This window comes from Dendrobates tinctorius, unplaced genomic scaffold, assembly GCF_039654945.1.
Source record: "Dendrobates tinctorius isolate UK_male_01 unplaced genomic scaffold, ASM3965494v1 ptg000005l, whole genome shotgun sequence".
NCBI classification, from domain to species: domain Eukaryota; kingdom Metazoa; phylum Chordata; class Amphibia; order Anura; family Dendrobatidae; genus Dendrobates; species Dendrobates tinctorius.
The window spans coordinates 24,191,613-24,213,875 of record NW_027361673.1 but is presented as its reverse complement, the minus strand read 5'-3'; the positions used below and the strand labels follow the sequence as shown (position 1 = coordinate 24,213,875).

General features: G+C 45.1%; 1 protein-coding gene across 1 annotated transcript in view; it reads left to right on the top strand.

Annotated features, from left to right (window-relative positions):
* Positions 1–22,263, top strand: part of OSBPL10 (oxysterol binding protein like 10) — a 664,525-nt gene that overhangs the window by 372,168 nt on the left and 270,094 nt on the right. Inside the window, exon 4 of the mRNA XM_073568669.1 lies at positions 15,485–15,661. Coding sequence (XP_073424770.1) covers positions 15,485–15,661 — 177 coding nt within the window. The remainder of the gene's footprint in view (positions 1–15,484; positions 15,662–22,263) is intronic.

The window sequence follows — 22,263 nt, the reverse complement described above, 5'->3', positions numbered from 1 at the left end:
TAAGCGCCTGCAGAGATGTCTGTCGACGGCTTTCTCAGAGAGGATACAAAAGCGCTCAGTCGAACAAGTACTCCTGTGTATGGGAGAGATGGCTGAGATAGTTGTCTGGCAAAGCATCATTCAGCATACAGAAGATATAATGTGTATGGGGCCTTAAGACAGCACTCTTGACAACAAGCAGATCACAAAGTGTCTCTGTGGTGTATACTGTGAGGACACATGAGTTCGATTTTTCAGGCAGTGGCACCACAGTGAAAATTACATAGGTGTTACACAGCACCTATTGTAATGAATGAATTTTCTGGATAATGCAGGATAGGACATGTCCTCCACTGTGAGAATCGCTCCATGAAACGACTCACCCTCTGTTCAGGAGTTCAGGATCCTTATCACTAGATTAGAGGATCCCCTCTAATACACACATGGGCAAAATTTTTAATACCCTTCTGTTAAAGCAAGTAAAACTCAGTCACTGAAGTAACTTGAAAATGACCAAAGTAATTTTCAATTTAAAATTTACTGAATATCAATTAATGAAGATCAGACATTGCATTTGAATTGCGGTTCAACAGAAAAATAAAATAAAAAACTAATTAATGAAAATGGCCTGGACAAAAATAATGGTGCCTCTAACCTAATATTTTGTTGCCCAACCTTCTGAGACCTTCACTTACAGCAAATTTTGTGACTCTGGATGATACTTCTGCACCTGTCCATAGGTATTTAGGCCCACTCCATGTGAGCCAACTTCGCCAGCTTTCTCAGGTTTGAAGATTCCTTCTTGAGACTGAATGTTTTAGCTCCTTAAACAGATGTTCAAAAAAATTTAGATAATGGCTCATAGGAGGCCACTTCAGATGAATCTAAGGGTACCGTTACACTTAGCGATGCACCAGCGATCCCGATAACGATATGACCAGGTCAGGATCGCTGGTGCATCGCTAAGTGGTCGCTAGTGAGCTGCCAAACAGGCAGATCTCACCAGCGACATAGCAGCGGTCGCTACTTACCTGTCAGACGAGGCGATGAGGACGTCCTCCCGCCCGCGTCCATGCGCCGCTCGTCGGCACAGCAGGAAGCCCAGCAGGAAGCAGACGACGAGAAACGGCCCAGGACTTTCTCGTGCGATCAGCAATAACCTGCGGGGGAGCCGGTCGGAGGTAAGTATCACACATAGCGATATCGCTAGCAATATTGCTGCTGCGTCACAAAACCAGTGACGTTATAGCGATATTGCTAGCGATATCGCTTAGTGTAACAGGCCCTTAATGCTTTGCTGTTAGCCAGTCTTAGATGTTATGTGTTTTGGGTCATTATCGTGTTGGAGAGCCAAGTGACGTGCGACTCAGACCAAGCTTTCTGACACTAGGCAGCAGATTTTGCTCCAGGATGCTTTGATATTCATGTAATTTCATTGTACCTTGCATTAATTCACACTCTATACCTGATGCATTTAAGTAGGCCCAAAACCCCATGGAGCCTCCTCCATGTTTCACAGTGGGTACAGTGTTCTTTTTTTTGCATGCTTCATTTTTGCATCTGTGAATATAGAGCTGATGTGACTTGCTAAAAGGCGCCAGTTTCGTCTCATATGTCCAAAGAACATTCTCCAAGTATTTTTTGGCTTGTCATTATACATTGTCATGGCTCAGGACGGGATTTCCTTTTCCATTCTGGGCTTGTGGGGGTTAACTCTGCATGGCCTCCCTTTGGTTAGGGAAGGGCTATTTTAACCCGCTCTGGTGCTGGCTCTTTGTCAGGGATACTTCCGTTCTTGGCTGAGCAGCTGACCTAAGTGACTCTAGTGTATATCGTTTGTTCCTCTGTGTGCTTGTCCTGTGTATGATTCGGCTTTTCCAACATTTTGTGTCTGCTTAGTGATTCTGTACTTCTGTTATATCTCCCGTTCTGACCTTTTGGCTAAGTTCTCTGAATTCCCTCCTGTCTACGGCCCTGGTTACCGCGTTCCTGTCTGGTTTCTAACTTCAGCTTGTATTGCACCATTCTTCTGCCTAATCCCAAGAACACTGCATTACCCTCTGGTAACTGTACTCGGCTTGTCTGGCCTCACAGCCGGCTCCGCCGGCTCCCGCTTTCATTTTCTCTCCCATACGGGAGTCAGCTCCACCTCCGGCCATTACCCCGGTGGTCACATATCTCAGGTCCTGCTCTCGTGCAGCTCGCACGTAGCTGCGGCCTCACACTCTGACTCTAGATTGCTGCATCCCTCCTTATTCCCCCTGGTGTTCATTCAATACATTTTGGAAATTTCCTGCCTTTTTTTATGACTTGCTTTCAACAGTGATTTCATCTGCCGCCGATACGCCTTTTAATGGCAGCAGGTAAGGGTACTTACTGCACATTGCGGCTTTTTAATGGCGCTGAGAAATAAGTGTATAGCGCCCCCAGACATCGGAAAATCTCCGGGGTCTCAGCTACCGGTGGTAGCTGAGACCTCGGAGAACATGATTCGGGTAAGTTTTTAGCGTCCCCTGTCACGTGATTGCCGTTATTCACTGAATAAGGGTGACCGCAAAAAAAAGTCCGGTTTTAAATGCATTTCTCTCTCCTCTAATATGATCTAACATACCAGAGGAGGGAGATATGGGGTCCTCTGACCCCCCGGTACTTCCACCATTCCCGAATCCTCCTGCTCCATTCCCCGGCCCTCCACGTCATCTTCCTGGAAGAAAATGGCGGGCGCCTGCCGAGATCTGATGGCTGATACCTGGCAACAATAGGAGATTTTTCCTATTGGTTCATTTTAATCACTGTGATAGACCCTATCACAGTGATCAAAAAAAAAAAAGTAAATCAAACCCCTCTTTGTCACCCACTTAGTTAGATAAGAATAATAAAATAAAAAAATTGTAACTTTTTCTATTTTTTGCAGTTAGGGTTGGAGTTAGGGTTGTGTTAGGGTTAGTGTTGTGTGTGGGATTTGGGTTAGGGTTGTGTTGAGGTTAGGGTTTAGGGCTGTATTAGGGCTTAGGGCTGTGTTGGGGTTAGGGCTTAGGGCTGTGTTGGGGTTAGGGTTTAGGACTGTGTTGGGGTTAGGGTTTAGGGCTGTGTTGGGGTTAGGGTTTACGGCTGTATTGGGGTTAGGGTTGGGTTTAGGGCTGTGTTGGGGTTGCAGTTAGAATTGGGGGTTTTCCACTGTTTAGGTACATCAGGGGGGCTCCAAACGCAACATGGTGCACACCATCGATTCCAGCCAATTTTGCATTCAAAAAGCCCAAACAGTGGATTTCCCCCACATATAGGGTATTGGTGTAGTCAGGAGAAATTGCATGACAAATTTTGTGGTACATTTTCTCCTGATACTCTTGTGAAAATAAAAAAGTTTGGGTCAAAAATAATTTTTTTGTGAAAAAAGTTAAATATTAATTTTTTTCTTTCATGTTGCTTTAGTTCTCATGAACCACCTGAAGGGTTAATAAACTTCTTGAATGTAGTTTTGAGCACCTTGAGGGGTACAGTTTTTATAAAGGTGTCACTTTTGGGTATTTTCTGTCATATTGACCCTTCAATTTCAAATGTGATGTGGTCCCTTGAAAAATGGTTTTGTAAATTTTGTTGGAAAAATGAGAAATCACTGGTCGACTTTAAACCCTTATAACTCCCTAACAACAAAAAATTGTTTCCAAAATTGTGCTGATGTAAGTAGACATGTGGGAAATGTTTATTAACTAGTAACATGATTGATTTAAGGGCACAAAAATTCAAAGTTTGAAAATCGCAAAATTTTCAAAATTTTTTGCCAAATTTCCACTTTTTTCATAAATAAATGCAAGTCTTATCAAAGAAATTTTACCACTAACATGAAGTACAATATGTCCTGAAAAAACATTCTCTGAATCAGTGGGATATGTTGAAGCGTTCCAGAGCTATAACCTCATAAAGTGACAGTGGTCAGAATTGTAAAAACTGGCTTGGTCATTAAGGTCAAAATTGGCTCGGTCACTAAGAGGTTAACAAAAAGATGGCAACAATTTTTTTTCTACGTGTATAACTTTAGTGTTGTTTTAGATGGTGGATAACATTGAGTCCTCTAAATTAGACAATCCCTTCAAACCCTGATGTTTTCTTCAATATACCAGTGACATGTAAATTGCTTATGAGATGCCATGTAAAAGAAATATGTGGCTCTGTCAGTGGTGGTCTAGAAGCTCTATAAATGGCTTCCATGAACATACTGTGCAAGTCACTCTGTTTACCAAATTCCAGGGGTTGCCATGGCCTTCAACCTAATCCTTGTTCACTGATGTGGTCTTCCACAGGGAATTCTTGGTTATCATTGCGGAGTTAGCTGTTGGCATATGATGCAGACTGACAGATGTCAGGTAGCCAGGTAAAAAGCACGAGGGCTATCAAGGTACAAAATCACAAGACTGAAGAATAGTCAGGAAAATAACTTTGGTGTCATGCTGGGTGAGGAAGAAGTAAAGTGTACAACAATGGGGAGAGGGAGGAGGAAGCCCAGACACTATGGTAGTGGAGATACCTAGGCAGATCTAACACCCTGTCTGCCCTAGTCGTCCTTAAAGAGGTTCCGCACCTATTGCTGAGCAGGAACCTCATCCCTGCCCGACCCTAGCAATAGGCCCTGGATAGGGCAGTGACTAGATAAGCGCTAGTCAGCCCCCACTTCAACTAAAGACAGAGAGGGTGGACAAATGAGCAGATACACTTAGCTCAGTAGCATAGCTACTGGGGGGGCAGAGGGGGCCATTGCCCTGGGCCCAGTCACAAACAGGGGCCCACTGGGAGACATGGCCAGTATCTGAGATGTCATGGTGAGAGCAGCACAATGCCGGCTCCCCTGTCTGACAGACTGCACAGAGGCAGGTTGCAGAGCCTATCTGTGCAGTGTACAGTGCTTATGTCTCACCAGAGGAACTCCTTCCTGGCCGTCAGCAGCTACAGTTTCTGCCGTGCAGGCTCTGGTTGTCTCAGCCACGCTGGGTCCTAGTGCCCTCTGTGTGCATTAAACCAGACACTTCCTGGTCTTTCTTCAGTCACTGCCTGCAAGCTTCATCGGTAAGTTGGGATGGAATTTATTAAATTCATTCAGCTTAGGCATGTCATGGTCACTGTGGGGTGAATGTGAGAGGATGAGGGTATTGTGAGGCAGGGGGGGGGACAGTGCACTGGGGGTGAATGTGAGAGGATGGGGGTATTGTGGGAAAGGGGGTACAGCGCACTGGGAGTGAATGTGAGAGAATGTGGATAATTGTGGGTGCTAGGGCACTGGAGTGGGTTAATGTGAGAGGATTGGGATATTGTGGGGGCTGAAGTGGAGAGGGGCAACAGGGCACTGGGGGTGAATGTGAGGATGGAGGTATTGTGGCTATTGCCGTGTGGGAGGGGTTATCATCGCGGAGTTAGCTGTTGGCATATGATGCAGACTGACAGATGTCAGGTAGCCAGGTAAAAAGCACGAGGGCTATCAAGGTACAAAATCACAAGACTGAAGAATAGTCAGGAAAAGAACTTTGGTGTCACGCTGGGTGAGGAAGAAGTAAAGTGTACAACAATGGGGAGAGGGAGGAGGAAGCCCAGACACTATGGAAGTGGGTAGTGGAGATACCTAGGCAGATCTAACACCCTGTCTGCCCTAATCGTACCTAAATAGGTTCCGCACCTATTGCTGAGCAAGAACCTCATCCTTGCCTGACCCTAGCAATAGGCCCTGGATAGGACAGGGACTGGATGAGCGCTAGTCGGCTCCCACTGCAACTAAAGACAGAGAGGGTGAACGAATGAGCAGATACACTTAGCTCAGTAGTGTAGCTACTGGGGGGGCAGAAGGGGCCATTGTCCTGGGCCCAGTCACAGGCAGGGGCTCACTGGGAGACATGGCCAGTATCTGAGATGTCAGAGTGAGAGCAGCACAATGCCGGCTCCCCTGTCTGACAGACTGCACAGAGGCAGGTTGCAGAGCTTATCTGTGCAGTGTACGGTGCTTATGTCTCACTCTAGGAGCTCCTTCCTGGCTGGCAGCAGCTGCAGTTTCTGCCGTGCAGGCTCTGGTTGTCTCAGCCACGCTGGGTCCTAGTGCCCTCTGTGTGCATTAAACCAGACACTTCCTGGTCCTTCTTCAGTCACCTCCTGCAAGCTTCATCGGTAAGTGGGGATGGAATTTATTAAATTCATTCAGCTTAGGCATGTCATGGTCACTGTGGGGTGAATGTGAGAGGATGGGGTTATTGTGAGGTGGGGGGACAGTGCACTGGGGGTGAATGTGAGAGGATGGGGTTATTGTGAGGCAGGAGGGACAGAGCACTGGGGGTGAATGTGAGAGGATGGGGGTATTGTGGGAAAGGGGGTACAGCGCACTGGGGATGAATGTGAGAGGATGTGGATAATTGTGGGGGCTAGGGCACTGGAGGGGATTAATGTGAGAGGATGGGATATTGTGGGGGCTGAAGTGGGGAGGGGCAACAGGGCACTGGGGGTGAATGTGAGGATGGAGGTATTGTGGGTGTTGCCGTGTGGGAGGGGGGACAGGGCATTGGGGGTGAATGTGAGGATGGGGTATTGTGAGTTAGGGGGGACAGGGCATTGGGGGTCAATGTGAGAAGATGGGTGTATTGTGAGGCGAAGGGGACAGAGCACTTGGGGTGAATGTGAGAGGATTGGGTATTGTGAGGCAGGAGGGACAGGGCACGAGGGGTGAATGTGAGAGGATGGGGGTATTGTGAGGCAGGGGGAGAGCGCACTGGGGGTGAATGTGAGAGGATGGGGTATTGTGGGGGAGGGGGTACAGTGCACTGGGGGTGAATGTGAGAGGATGGGAGAATTGTGGGGGAGGGGGTACAGTGCACTGGGGGGTGAATGTGAGGATGGGGATATTGTGGGTGCTAGGGCACTGGGGGGTTAATGTGAGAGGATGGGGGTATTGTGGGAGAGGGGGGACAGAGCACTGAGGGGTGCATGTGAGAGAATGGGCTGTTGGGGTGTGGGAGGGGGACAAGGGGGAGGTAGGGGGCTTTTTTTTTACTTGTGAGCTTGTTAATACTTTAATAATTAATATTTCAGTATTAGTATAACAAGGGCACAGACAGTCAGCTGTATAACTCATGCGAGTATCGCATTGCAATCCTCAGACTGGCTTGCCACCTCTCTCACGTTTGCTATTTGCGTGTGTCACTAAATAAGTTTGACTTGACTCAATAGAAGATAATTGGGAGAAGCCGAAAAAGTCCTCACACGACCCCCTGCTCACATTAGCGATGCTGGGGTCATTACTACTGTACATAGGGGGACTCAGTTAAATATTAAGTGGGCACTTAAGAAGCATTATTATTTATAGGGGCACCAGTAGGGTACCTACCGGGTGGTAGACGATGCTGAGGCGGCTGTCAGTCAGTGTCGGGATGCAGTTACAGCCGCCACTCTCTATACACAGAGCGGTGACTGAAACCGTGCCAGTGCAACCCTTATGGCTGGCAGAACAAGGCTTCCAGGAGGAATTAAGGTAATTTCCTCCCTGCAGAGGGGCTCTCAGTGTGGGCATCACAAGGTGTCAGAACGCTATTAACTATTATACTGTGTATTGGAGGATCAGTGGGGACATTATATGTATAGGGGAACTCTGGGGGACATCATACTGTATGTATGGGAACTGCGGGCCCATCATACTGTATATAAGAGAACTGTGGGCCTAACATACTGTATATAAGGGAGCTTTGGGATCATCATACGGTGTATAGGGGAACTGCGGGCCCATCATACTGTATGTACGGGAGCTGTGTGACCATCATAGTGTGTTTAGGGGAGCTGTGGGATCGTCACACGGTGTATAGGGGAGCTGTGGGATCCTCATACGGTGTATAGTGGAGCTGTGGGCCCAGCATACTGTGTATAGAGGAGTTGTACATGGGGAATTCAGGGGACATTATAAAATGTTAAGTGGACACTTAAACATTATTGTTATAGGGGCTCTCAGTATTGTGACCATCAAAGTTGCACATGTAGTATTATTTTCTAGGGACAAAATTTGGAGGGCACATGCACAGGAAATTAATATTTTCTAGGGGGCAATTTTACCATCTAGAGAGCACAAAGGAGGCATTATTACAATGTAAGGGGCACAGTGGTGGCATTACTATGTGGGGCAGTAAGAGGAGCTCTGTTTTTTTTTACCACACAGCAGGTGCAGTAATAGGGACACATACGGCAGCAGTGGCTCAATATTGGGATATCGGCAGGATGAAGAGTTTGTGCAGGTTGGGAATAAATTTGCACATGGAAACACGAGAAGCAATGAGATATAACTGAAAGGGAGAAGATAAAGATTAGATATTAGAAAAAACTTTTTGACAGTGATGGTGAGCAATGAGTGGAACAGGCGGCCGCGAGAGGTGGCGAGTTCTCCTTCAATGGAATTGTTCACACAAGCGGCTGAACAGACATCTGTCTGAGGTGGTTTAGTGAGTCCTGCATTGCTGCATTGAGCAGGGGGTTGGACACGATGACCCTGGAGGTCCCTTCCAACTCAAACATTCTAGGATTTTATGATTCTACATGTGAACGGTGCTGGAAATGTGAGAAGACAGATGTGCCTTTGTTGTAATCTCTGCATTTAAGTCCTGGCTGGAGAAGTCGACATGTCGGCCTGGGCCAGATGGAAAAGACGGGAAAAGTGAACGACTCCACCAGAAAGATCGTCATCTGTAAGTCACCATTCATAATTGTGCAGTAATCTCTATATGTCCTGCAGGACTGGTATCTACCACTATATGTCACTATAAGGCGGTAATATCAGTGCTGGTCTTTGTATATGGAGCGCCTGCCAGGGAGTACTCGGTACCGGGTTGGTTCTTAAGGGGATGTGTCACGGCAGCAGTGACCCGTTCCGTGGTCCTGGACGTCCAATGAAAATGATGATAAGGGGATGATAAAGTTTATGAAAGTTTGTGATGCCACCTCTGGTATTTGGCAATTAGATGTTAGCCGACGCTGCTTGAAGAGACCGCTGGGGCTGATGATGATGCAACAGAGTTGTTACAGCTCTCCACAGGTAGAGCTAAGCCCCTGGGCACTTATGATGTGAAAGATTGTGGTGATGGTTGTTGTGGTGTGGATCCTGAAGTAAATAACTCTGAGGCCACAGCAGGGTGCAGTCTTCACACTTTTACTCATGGTTTGTAGTGCAGTCCAGGGCACTGATTACAGATGGTAATGGAGATCCAGGCAGCCTGGAAGCAACTTAGGATCCACTAAGCTAGATGGGTTGGAGGCCTCCTTTCTGCACAGTCCTATGAGGTCCTTGCTGTGTACAGCTATGCTTGGTCCCCTGTTCCTTACTGTCCGTATGGCAGGCAGCTTGAGCCTACTGCAGGTGTCTCTCTTCTATGGCGGCTCCGGGCTCTGATCTGCTGCTGTGCCTTCAGGCGTATAATGGGGCCAGGAGGCCTCCAGTCTCCTGCTCTCCGGATTTGGCTGCTGGGACTGTTGTAACTGTGCAGCCACGGACTCCGGCGTACGGTTTCAAGCACTCTGCCCTGGGGTGAGCTTGGTCACAGCTCCAATCCCCAGGGTTCCCTAAACTTCTCCTTTCCTCTCTCTTTACTCTGCTCTTGGGACGAGTTCCTCACAGCTCCTGTCCCTTGTACAGACTCTCAGAGACTGCAACTAACTAACTCCACCTCCAGCCCAGAAATTATAGGAAAGCTCCCCTGAAACTGGGTTTAGAGTTCCCCCTTCTGGTCTGGAGTAGGAAAAGTGTTGGATGTTGGTATCACCTGGCTAAGTGACCCCTCCAGGCATGTCATCACCCCCCTGTGAGGGAGGCAATGCCACTGTGGCAACCAGACTCCTGGGGTGCCACATATAGATTTTTATTTTCAATAACAGTGCGGTCATCTCCAAAGCTTCCCCTATACCACCATAGTTATAATCGTGATTACCTGGTTAGGGGCCACTATATATATGTATATATATATATATATATATATACTAGCTGAAGAGCCCGGCGCTGCCCGGGCATAGTAACTAACTGTGGTTAGTTATAGCAAATTATAATTATCCTCCATCCCATAGTCCCATGCCCATATACCCATCATACATATCCACCATTCAATAGGCCCATGCCCATATACCCATCATACATATCCTCCATCCCATAGTCCCATGCCCATATACCCATCATACATATTCTTCATCCCATAGTCCCATGCCCATATACCCATCACACATATCCTCCATCCCATAGTCCCATGCCCATATACCCATCATACATATTCTCCATCTCATAGTCCCATGCCCATATACCCATCATATATATCCTCCATCCCATAGTCCCGTGCCTATATACCCATCATACATATCCTCCATCCCATAGTCCCATGCCCATATACCCATCATACATATCCTCCATCCCATAGTCCTGTGCCCATATACCCATCATACATATCCGCCATCCCATAGTCCCATGCCCATATACCCGTCATACATATCCTCCATCCTATAGTCCAGTGACCATATACCCATCACACATCCTCCATTCCATAGTCCCATGACCATATACATATCCGCCATCCCATAGTCCCGTGCCCATATACCCATCAAACATCCTCCATCCCATAGTCCAATGCCCATATACTCATCACACATCCTCCATCCCATAGTCCCGTGCCCATATACATATCCGCCATCCCATAGTCCAGTGCAAAAATATACCCATCACACATCCTCCATCCCATAGTCCCGTTCCCATATACCCATCATACATATCCTCCATCCCATAGTCCGGTGCCCATATACTCACACACATCCTCCAATCCATAGTCAACCATTATGACATCATAATGAGCGGCGGCGGGGCTTGCAACCTTTGATGACATCAGCGTCGCCATGGCAACCATTGTGACATCATAATGAGGGGCGGGGCTTGACACGCACACACTGCTTCCCAGTATGCAAATAGGGGCATTGTGACATCATAATGAGGGGCGGGGCTTGACACGCACACACTTTTCCCCCCAGTATGTAGATAGGGGCAAAATTGTTTGGTGAATTGGAACGTGCGGGGTTAAAATTTCGCCTCACAACATAGCTTAGGACGCTCTTGGGGTCCAGACGTGTGACTGTGCCAAATTTTGTGGCTGTAGCTGCGACGGTGCGGATGCCTATCCCGGACATACACACATACACACACACACATACATACATACACACATACATACACACACACTTTGAGCTTTATATATTAGATATATATATATATATATATATATATATATATATATATATATATAGTTAACCTTTAAGAAAATGTCATACATTTAAGAATGTGCATTACATTTTTAATATTCACTCTTGTGAACCTTGTTCTCTTTTGAATATTTCAGTATGACAGCTTTATAACAATATTGAAAATCCTTATCCTTGGATATGCTGCACTATTTTACATTCATTGTTATATAAATGTTTTATGAATGTCTGTTATCACATTTTCTTTTGTTGTACTTCTCTTTTCCAAGTTTAGTCACTCAATCAAAATACTCAAAGCGCCATATACTTATTGTGTGAGATTGCGTAACGCCCGCAGCGGTCACATTATTGTTTTTACCTGACTTTTGAACATCTAATCTTCTCTTACATCACCTGAAGTGATACATTACATTTTTCTCCCTTTTCAGTTCCCCTGCCATCATTATCCCCCTGCTGTCAATCTTCAGGCCTCTTGATATTAGATTCATGACCGTTTTATTATTTTCTTTTTATTTTGTGATTGTCTTTAAGAAAATAATGATTTTTAAATCATTTAGCTTAGAAATTAATGTAATACTCCAACAATTCTGCATATACCGTATTTTCGGATTATAAGACGCACTGGACCGTAAGATGCATCTAGGTTTAAGAGGAGAAAATTAGAAAAATGACAAAAAATGTGGTCAGTTGTGTATAAATATCCTCTATCCTGGTGTATTTGGTCCCCTCAAGCCCATCTTGGTATGCATGGCCCCCTCATCCCTATCCTGGCATGCATGACCCTCAGCAGAAAAACATAAAAAAAACCCATAAACCATTATACTTATCTTCCTGTGCTCCCTCGCAGCATCTTGTTCCGATGCCAGCAGCTGCTTTATGCTTGTAACACATGGTAGTGACGACATGCGCTGCTTACAAACCAAGGACAGCTGCCAGAATACTCGCTGCTCTCCATGCCGGGACTATGTACGTGGAGAGCAGTGAGTATTCATTGTTCTTTAATAGCAGGCACAGTGTCAGCCGCAGCTGCTGGCTTCCTGCAGCTGCTGGGCGTTTATGTATGTCGCTACTAAAGGGAATGAATATTCACTGCATTCTACGCCTATGTGAGTAGAGAGCATTGAATATTCATTGCTTTAAGTAGCGGCACACGCGAACGTCCTGCAGCTGCAGGAAGCTGGCCACTGCGACTACTGTGCCCACTATTAAAGAAAAATGAATATTCACTTCCCTCCACGCCCATGAGCGTGGAATGCAGTGAATTTTCATTTCTATTTAGCAGCAGGCACAACAGTTAGCTGCTGGCTCCTGCTTTTTTTACCTCATGATGTTAAAATGAGATTTTTCATATTAAGCTGAAAAACTTTCAAAAAGGATTACTCAAACGTTTTGATGTGAATATCAAAATAAGTATATTTGCTTCACCAGGTCTAAGAGTTCTAGTTAGTAATTTATGCAGTTTCTTTTGTAAAAACTGGTGACAGATCAGCAATAGAATAAATTGAGGCAACTTTCAAAAATGTTAACATGAAGTATAACCATTTGTGAAGTACAGGCATCAGTATGTTCTGGCCGGTGAGTCCCTAGTGGAAACTGATTTAGAGGTCCATCTTTATAGAGCAGTCAATGTCACTTGGTTCATGGATAAGTTTTTATCGTTATATATTGAGTAAAATTAATGTACAGAAATGTTTTTGTGCCCTAAAAGTGTCATATACATTTTGTATGAATTGCATTTGACTTGGTAGAAAAGCTATTGTGTCGCTCTGCTCCTCTCCCGAGGGTAAAGCAAAGGAGCACAAACTTGCATTTTCTACTTAGCCATTTTTGAGGCTTTAGGATGGTCCTCTTAGGCTGGTTTCACATTTGCGTTTTTTTTTTCGCGGTAATTTAGCGCTAAATAGCGCATGCGTTTTTTTTCCCTATACTTTGCATGGGATGCGCTTATGTGCGCATACACATGCGTTTGTACGCGTTTTACCGCGCATGCGTTTTTTTGCGGTATGCGCTCGGGCGCACAAAATGCAACCTGTTGCATTTTTTGTGCGTCCGACTTGCCTCAAAAAAACGCATGCGCGCGCAATGCGTTTTTTTACAGCAAGACACCCAATATAAGTCTATGGGTGCGCATATGTGCGCATTGGCATGCTTATGTATGCGTTTTTTTGCACATGCGTTTTTTTTGTTAACCATGGAATTTAGGGGTTTGGGTTAGAGTTAGGGTTAGTTAAGGGGGTTTAGGGTTAGGGTTAGGGTCAGGGTCAGGGTTGGGGTTAGGGTCAGGGTCAGGGTTAGTTAGGGTTTAGGGTTTGGGTTAGGGTTAAGTATGGTTTGGTTAAGGGTTAGGGTCAGGGTTAGGGTTAGGGTCAGGGTCAGGGTCAGGGTTAGGGTTAGGGTTAGTTAGGGTTAGGGTTAGTTAGGGTTTAGGGTTTGGGTTAGGGTTAAGTATGGTTTGGTTAAGGGTTAGGGTCAGGGTTAGGGTTAGGGTATGGGTTAGGGTTAAGTATGGTTTGGTTAAGGGTTAGGGTCAGGGTTAGGGTTAGGGTCAGGGTTAGGGTTAGGGTTAGGGTTAGTTAGGGTTTAGGGTTTGGGTTAGGGTTAAGTATGGTTTGGTTAAGGGTTAGGGTCAGGGTTAGGGTTAGGGTCAGGGTTAGGGTTAGGGTCAGGGTCAGGGATAGGGTTAGGGTTAGTTAGGGTTTAGGGTTTGGGTTAGGGTTAAGTATGGTTTGGTTAAGGGTTAGGGTTAGGGTCAGGGTTAGGGTTAGTAAAGTCATGGTTTGGGTTAGTGTGAGGGGCCACCTAATGTTGGAAAAAAACGCAAACGCGGTAAAAACGCACTAAAAACGCATACAAACGCATAAAAACGCTGCGTTTTTTTCATGCATGCTCATAAAAATGCTTGAAAAAAACGCAGCAGTTGTATGCTTTTGTATGCGTTTTTTCAATGCGTTTTTTTGCGGGAAAAACGCGCTGCAAAAAAAAGCAAGTGTGAAACTAGCCTTACACATGTTTTATGCACAAACATTTTTCTCTCCTCCGTCCTCATTTTTCTTCCATCTATCTTGCTTTCTACTCCTTCTTGAATTGTCATATAGATGTTCTCGCCGATGTTAATGAGGGGGCATGTAGATGTCAGATTAATGCCTCTTAATAAATCAGAAGTGTCTGAAGAGTGCGCCTCGGGCACCATGTCAGAAATCTTACTCCATTTTCTGATTGGAGTAACATTTCAGGTTTAAAGAATGCCACAGCATGCCGTGAATTAGACCAGCTGTGGCGTTATGCCCCGTATAGACTCTCTCCTACCTAAGCTCAGCCCTTTTCGATGGAGCTGGGAGAATCTGTCGCGAAAACTCCAAAAGTTACATTTTTGCACAACCCCGAGTTGCGAAAAAAATTTGTGGCTTTTCAAAGCAATTGACTCCAAAATTCTATTGAAGTAGCTTTTTGAATCTGAGCCATAGTGTGAAAATATTGTGCTACGTTGATATAGTTTGCAGGACATTTTGCTTATATGCAACAATCTGAATAAGCACAATTACTCTGTAAAGCATTAGGAAGGAAAAGAAGCAAAGATGGAACAGCAGTTTGCTTTATGACATCTATAGAAATGTTGTGAGACAACTGGACGTTATAGCGGTACAGAAGTCACTCATCGTGTCTCTGGTTTAACAGAGCAGAGCTCAAAATCAATCTAGACCCAAGATTAAAACCTCATTCAGACACCTGTAATACTTTACAGCGTTTGTGCTAAGATCATTTCACTTGAACCTCAAAGGGGTCTAGGTCCTGCAGATACAACATGTTTGAATGAGGCCTCAGGAGAAAACAAAGGAACATTATCTAAAGGACAATTACACTTTTTTTTAAATGTTGCGAAAACTTCTCTGCATTTGTTTGGCTTTCTTTTTTTGGATAACATTTTTCTGCTCCTGTTCCTCTACTTTGAACTTTCAAGATATGACAATCATTGAATCAAATTATTGAAGATATAGGCTGACTTTCATACTTATTATGACTTTCCCTCCTGAAAGATTAATATATGTGCAGGCGGAAAGAAAATTTGTGTTCCCCACTGTCACATCATTATATTTGTCTTCTGTAAAACCATGTACAATTACTGGAGAAAATTGTGAGAATCAATCTAGAATGTCAATCCTGATGTATCATGGGGCTCTGAAAACATCAAGCCATTGATCTCAGCTCTCAAGTTTACTCTTCATAATAACATGTCATTGCTCTATTCTTCTTCTCATTGTCTCAGAGAGCCAGAAGCTTTTCATTGCTTCCCCATGGAACTACCAATTCCTCATCCCCTGGGAGCCAAAGGCACCTGACACAAGGCGGCCCGAGTGTTGTCACCATCACACATCACAAGTCCCCTGCTGCTGCCCGAAGATCCAAGATCCAGAATCCTGCCCATCTGCATGAAGTTAAAGAGGTCAGAAATACTGTGTTTTACGAGCTAAGGCTTTAGGGTCAGTGTAACTTCTTCTGATTACTAGTTGTCCATACAAGATCATATTTTAGAGTTATTTTGGTAATGTCATTTGAAATACACTGGTTATTAGAATGAAGATCTAACAATATCAGAATCAAACAGTCTAATAAAAAAAAAAAATTAAAAATTATTTGTTCTCTAAAATTAAGAGCTGATACTCCAACAGAACGTAGTTACTTAAAATGGTGGCGTGTCATTAAAGATTTTGGAGCAGATTTACTAAATTAACGTTCTAGACAAGGCAGCTTTAAAATGCTGTAAATTTATCTTACGGCTTTTGTTGGATGATTAATCTGGTGCATCTTTAAACATTTGTCTAAATTTATACCACAAATGGGTGGCTCACTTTGTCCTAAAACCTTGATTTACAATGTTGCATTGGAATTCATGCCCTTCTAACTAACCAGTGCCACTTTCCCATCTTGAGCCGCAATCATTATCGGTCTAGAACCCGGTGTGGTGCAAAGGATGCAAGATAATATTAAGGCCCAATTGCACCAGAATTCTGATACATTTAGTTTTGTAACATCCCCATTTGTTTGGTTCTTGGTAATTATATTTTTTTTAAAGGAAATCTATCAACAGGTTTTTACTATGTAATCTGAAGAAAGCCGGAGCTAGAGGCCGAGACACAGAATACAATGATGTCAATAATGTGTCATTTATTATTCTGTGTGGAGTTTACTTATAGTGAAAGTTTTGTCACTTCTGATCGTCATTGCCGGACTACTCTAGTCCAACCAAGTCCCCTCCAGCTGTGATATGCAGCTCAAGGTCTATAGCAATTGTATATAGCCTGGTGCGGGCGGGGTTAGCTTTCTCAGCTCTGCTGCATTCTGCATCTATCAACTCTGATTGTGTCAGAATGGCTGTGGCTGTGATACACCATTGGATTTGGGGGTCTCTTTGTGTAAATCATGCTGCTCTCAGATGAGATAGCAAAAACCTGCTGACAGATTCCCTTTAAGTAGACATCATTTTATGGTTCCTATTGTATACATGTTTTCCTTTAAGTTAATTACAGAAGTCCTCATACAAACTTTTTTCCTCCCTGTAAATCTGTATTTGTACTGTATTGTCAGTGTTTTAATTTACTCCTCCACCACTGCCTTCTCCTGTATCCATCACTGTTCTGCTCCTCTTCTTAGTGACGTCACTGCTCTTCAGACTCTCCGGATCACACTATGCTCTATGCGAGTCGGTAGTCTATGGACCCTCAATCTGACACTCCATAGACTTACATTGTAAAACTTACTCCTTTGTCACAGAGGTGTAGTAGAGTGGTGACATCGCTCAGTGCAGCATTGGAACGGTGCATGACACCAGACAAGACAGCAGTAGGGCAGTATATTCAGAGGCGTATCTAGGCTTTCTGGCACCCGGGGCAAGAATTTGTTTTGGCGCCCCCCCCAAGTACATATGAGACTTGCACACTTAGCCATGTACCCACGAGCAGCTCTCCCTAATGCTCTCAATGGTCAGTAAAAAACTGAAAGCAGGATGAGATGCTCGTTGTCACAGGACCATAACTATGAAAATCGCATATGAGTGAAGTGTCTATGTGATGGCACTGGAACCTGCAGAGCTGAATCCTGACATTGCAGGCTTCTGAATTCTCACAACGAATGCACTGCACACTTTTAGGATTCTCCCTTGCCGATGCACAGTCATGTCAGCACAAGTATGTGATTTATATACTTCTGGCCACATTCCGACTAGACGTGCCCGGCCTCGCTGTGTTCGTTTTCATTGAGTGAGGTCAAACATGTCTAGTCAGCATGCAACCGTATGTATGTAAATCACCGGCACGAGAGAATCCCAACAGCTTTCAGTGAGCACTGTGAGAATTCAGAAGTCTGCAGTCACATAGAATGACAGCAGACTCAGCACAAACCTAAACAACCCCTTTAGGGTAAGTGCACACTTTGCGGATTCTGCTGCGGATTTTGCAAAATCCGCAGGTATATCTGTGGCGCCACTGAGGGTTCAGTTGCCACAGAGGTACTTCACCTCCTCCTGAGGTGTGGTACCCCACCATCCAGGTAAGGTGGAGACACATGACCACACTCCAACATCTGCACCCCACACCACAAAGTAGTGTAGCAAAGCACCTTCGGCGGCTCCCTGCTTGGAGTGTAGCATAGCACCCCTTGGTGGCTCCCTGCTTGGAACACGAAACGTGCTCGGAGGTGGGTGGGGTTTAGTTCACATAAAAGAGCGGGAAGAGTTGAGTCAGTCAGTCAGTCCTTTTATTCAGTCAGTGAGTAAGAATGTAGAAGGACAGAGAGTGAGAAAGAGAAGATCCCCGGGAGAGGGATGGAAGAAGGAAGTGCTGCAGCAGGCCACAGTGATCTGGGTCTGCTGGCACAGGAAAGAGACAGAGAAAGGAAGCTTGATTCTCCATTGGGAAGAAGGAATAGCACGGAACATAAGGAGAATAAGAGAACAAGGACCAGGATTAAAGGAGAACCCTTTTCAAGTTCTAAGCGCAAGGCAGGGGTCTGGTCCCCGAGGTTGTACGGATACTAATGGTCCTGCAGCAGACACATGAGGAATAGAAGTAGTGACCACTTTATTCCCACACAAGACTTGGGGGCACAACAGCAACATATTAGTGAGCCGTGACTTAGTAGCAAGGAGTCCTCGAAGCAGGCTACAGCTGTCTGCCGTACAAGTAAAGTTCATAGGAACATCTGACAGGAGGAACTCCAGTGTAACTCAGTACTAGGAGTACTTCATTCAAAGGCGCTATAAGAGGAGACGTTCAGAAAAGGCACATATGTTGGCGGAGTGTTGGAAAGGAGTACTTTATCTTACCTGGAAGTTGGCTGAGCTCCTGACCCGGATGACACGGCACGGATGTGGGCACATGTACCTGCAACAGACTGTGAGTAAAGCTTTGGAACTACATGCCCTGGTGTCCTCCACTTATTCCTGCGCCAACCTCTCCAGCACGGCTACATCCCTTGCGCCTGACAGTACACCATCTAAGTGTCACTTCACCTACACTGCCCTGGGACTACAGCCCTGCCTGTGGAGGGCTATAACATCCCTGCTGCACCACACCATCTGTCCCAGAGGATCTGTCTGCAGCGTCGGCTTACATCTCTATTGCCGAACACCACAGGTGGCGTCACGAATCACTCATCATAAGCACACTGAACATTCCCCTTTTACAATGGGCGCCCAGGGCCACGGGCCGGGTCCCAGTTGCCGTGACATCTCCCATTGAAGTTCATCGGGCCCGGTACCGAGTACCCCACAGCCCTGGGAGGGCGACCCATATCCGCAGGTCAAAAGACCTGCAGTTTATCTGCGGATTAGCCTGCGGTTTTCCCCTGCGGTTTGACACCTGGTAATGGAGCAGGTGTAAAACCGCTGCAGAATCCGCACAAAGAATTGACATGCTGCGGATTAGAAACCGCAGAAAATCTGAGCGGAAAAATCCGCAGCATGTGCACAGCATTTTTTGTTTTTCATTGATTATAATGGTACTGTACACCGCAGCAGAAACTGCTACGGATCCGCACGGCCAAAACCGCTGCGGATCCGCAACAGAATCTGCAGCGTGTGCACATACCCTTAATGTTCCTAACATAAATAAAAACATGAGAATAAGTCAGTATCACAAATAATATTTACATCCAGGTACCTTATAGATGACGTCGTCTCTGGAGTCAGTCTCCTTCTTTTCTTCTTCTTGTCCAGACGCCATGATGAGTTTTCTCATCCACAGCCGTCTCTGCAGGCTTCCATCTTCTCCGGACACGATGCCCTTAAAGATAGAAGTGTCATTATAATGATCCTAAATAAAAATATCTGCAATATAGTGTCTCCTCACACTATTCCCCTCCATCCTCAAACTGTCTTCTCTAACATCCCACCTGTTCACCATACTGTCTCCTCATATATTTACCCTCTCACTCTCTATACTGTCTGCTCACACATACCCCCGACTCCCCATACTGTGTCTGCACACATGCTATCACCCTCACTCCCCATACTGTGTCCACATACATTTTTCCCATCGCTACTCATACTGTGTCCACATATATTTACCCATTCGCTCCCCTTACTGTCTGCACCCATCCCGCAGACTGTTTCCTCATACATGCCCTCATACATACTCTTCATTTTGTGTCCTCAAATCTCCCCACACACATTAAGTATCCCCCATCCCCACTCCAAATCTCCCCACACACATTAAATCCCCCATCCCCACTCCAAATCCCTCACACACATTAAATAACCCCCCTATCCCCACTCCAAATCCCCCCACACATTAAGTATCCCCCATCCCCACTCAATAACCCCGGTCCCTACTCCCAAATCCCCCCACACATTTACCCCATCTCCACTCATTAACCCCTCCACTCATTAACCCCCATCCCCACATTATCCCCAATCCCCACATTAACCCCCATCTCCACTCATTAACCCCCATCTCCACTCATTAACCCCCCACTCATTAACCCCCATCTCCACTCATTAACCACCACACATTAACCCCCATCTCCACTCATTAACCCCTCCACCCATTAACCCACATCCCCACATTAACCCCCATCTCCACTCATTAACCCCCTGTTCTGTTATGTGTTTTCGGTCAAGGATCAAACTCCTTGGATATCTCCAGGCTTGTTTATTACATGAGACTTGTGATACATTCCTCCATTACAAGATGTCTCCTAACAACAACTAACCAACAAGTTCTTACACTCTATAGTACACACATCAAAGTAGTGAGACCCCTAGAGGCCACATCAACATATAACATATTGCTACATACTTTCTCTTTTAACTGAAAGAACAATAAAATTAATAAACAATGTATACCATGACCAAGTTATAGCTATAACATAATAAGTCCAGTTAGATATAATCCTTGAGGTGCGCCGGCTTTCTGATAATTTTGCCAGCTCTAGTAACATAAGATGTGTCACTGCCTACATCTGGTAGTTCTTCTGATTCTGGTAATATGCCTTCTGATATTATCTGTCTCTGGCCAGAATCCTCACCCTGATGGTCAGCTGTCACTGTTGGTACTTGACTTGTACTTGCTGCCTCGTTGTCTTGGGTGTCAGGATACTGATCAAAAGGCCATGAAAATTAATTATCTCTTTCTTGTGATTTCCTCAGATTTCTCCGATTTCTCCTTAGTCTTCTTCCTTCCTCTGTTAGAATTTCGTAGGACCGAGGTCCTAGTTTCTGGACAACTTTTGCCTTTTGCCAGTGTTTGTCAAACGAGCTGCTTGGCTGCAGCCGAATGTTGTCATTTCTCTGGAGCTCAGGAAGATCCTTTGCAAATTTATTGTAATGGAAAGCTTGCCTATCTTGATTCTTCTGTAATTTAGCTTTGATGTTTCCCAGCAACTTTGGCTTTAACAGATGACTAGCAGTTGGTAAGAGTGTCTTTGTACGCCTACTCATGAGCCTCTGTGCTGGACTGCTGTCTAGGCCTTGGGTGGGTGTGTTTCTATGATCCAGTATAGAGAGATATACATCAGTACCTGCTTGTTTTGCTTTCTGCATGAGTCTTTTGGCTGTTTTTACTGCTGACTCTGCTTTCCCATTACTCTGAGGATATCTGGGAGAAGACGTCCGGTGTTCAAATTCCCATTTCTTGATGAAGGTTTTGAACTCTTCCGAAGTAAACTGCGCCGCATTGTCCGAGAAAACGACATCTGGAATGCCATACCTGGCAAAATGGGCCTTGAGTTTTTTACTCACTGTTCCCGCCCTTGTGTCCAGCAACAAATCAACCTCCCAGAAGTTAGACAAATAGTCCACTGTAATCAGGTATTCTTTGTCATTCCATGTGAACAAGTCCGTTCCTATTTTTGACCATGGCCTATGTGGAATTTCATGTGGTTGCAATGTCACCTTTGGTTGTTTATCACTGCAGGATGCACATATTTCACATTGTGCTATATAATTTTTAATGTGGTCATTCATACCTGGCCAATAAACAGATTCTCGCGCTCGACGTAGACATCCTTCCATGTCTAAGTGAGAGAAGTGCAATGTTTTCAGTATGTCTCTTCTGAGAACTACTGGTATAACCGCCCTGTCTCCTTTAAAGATGATTCCTTGCTGCACTGACAATTCATCTCTTATGTGGAAGAATGGTGAAACTTCCTTTGGAGCATGTTGCTTGTATTTTGGCCAGCCCTGCAAGATGACAGTCTTTAAACTCTGGAGACTTTTATCCTTCTCTGTGAAAGTCTGGATTTTCTTCAACTTTTCTTTTGACACTGCAAGATAGTTACACATATTGATGGTTTCAATGTCTCTCCTCATCATTTGTGATAGGAAGGTAAGCTCTGCTTAGCGTATCTGCAATCAGTAAGTCTTTTCCTGGACAGTACCCAATGTCAAAATCATATTTCTGAAGTCGTAACAGCATGCGCTGTAGTCTCTTTGGGGCATTCAGTAGTGGTTTCTTTGTAATGCTCTCCAAAGGTTTGTGATCCGACTGTACTCTTACCCGTCGACCATAGGTGTATTGGTGAAACTTCAACCCAAATACCACAGCCAGTAGT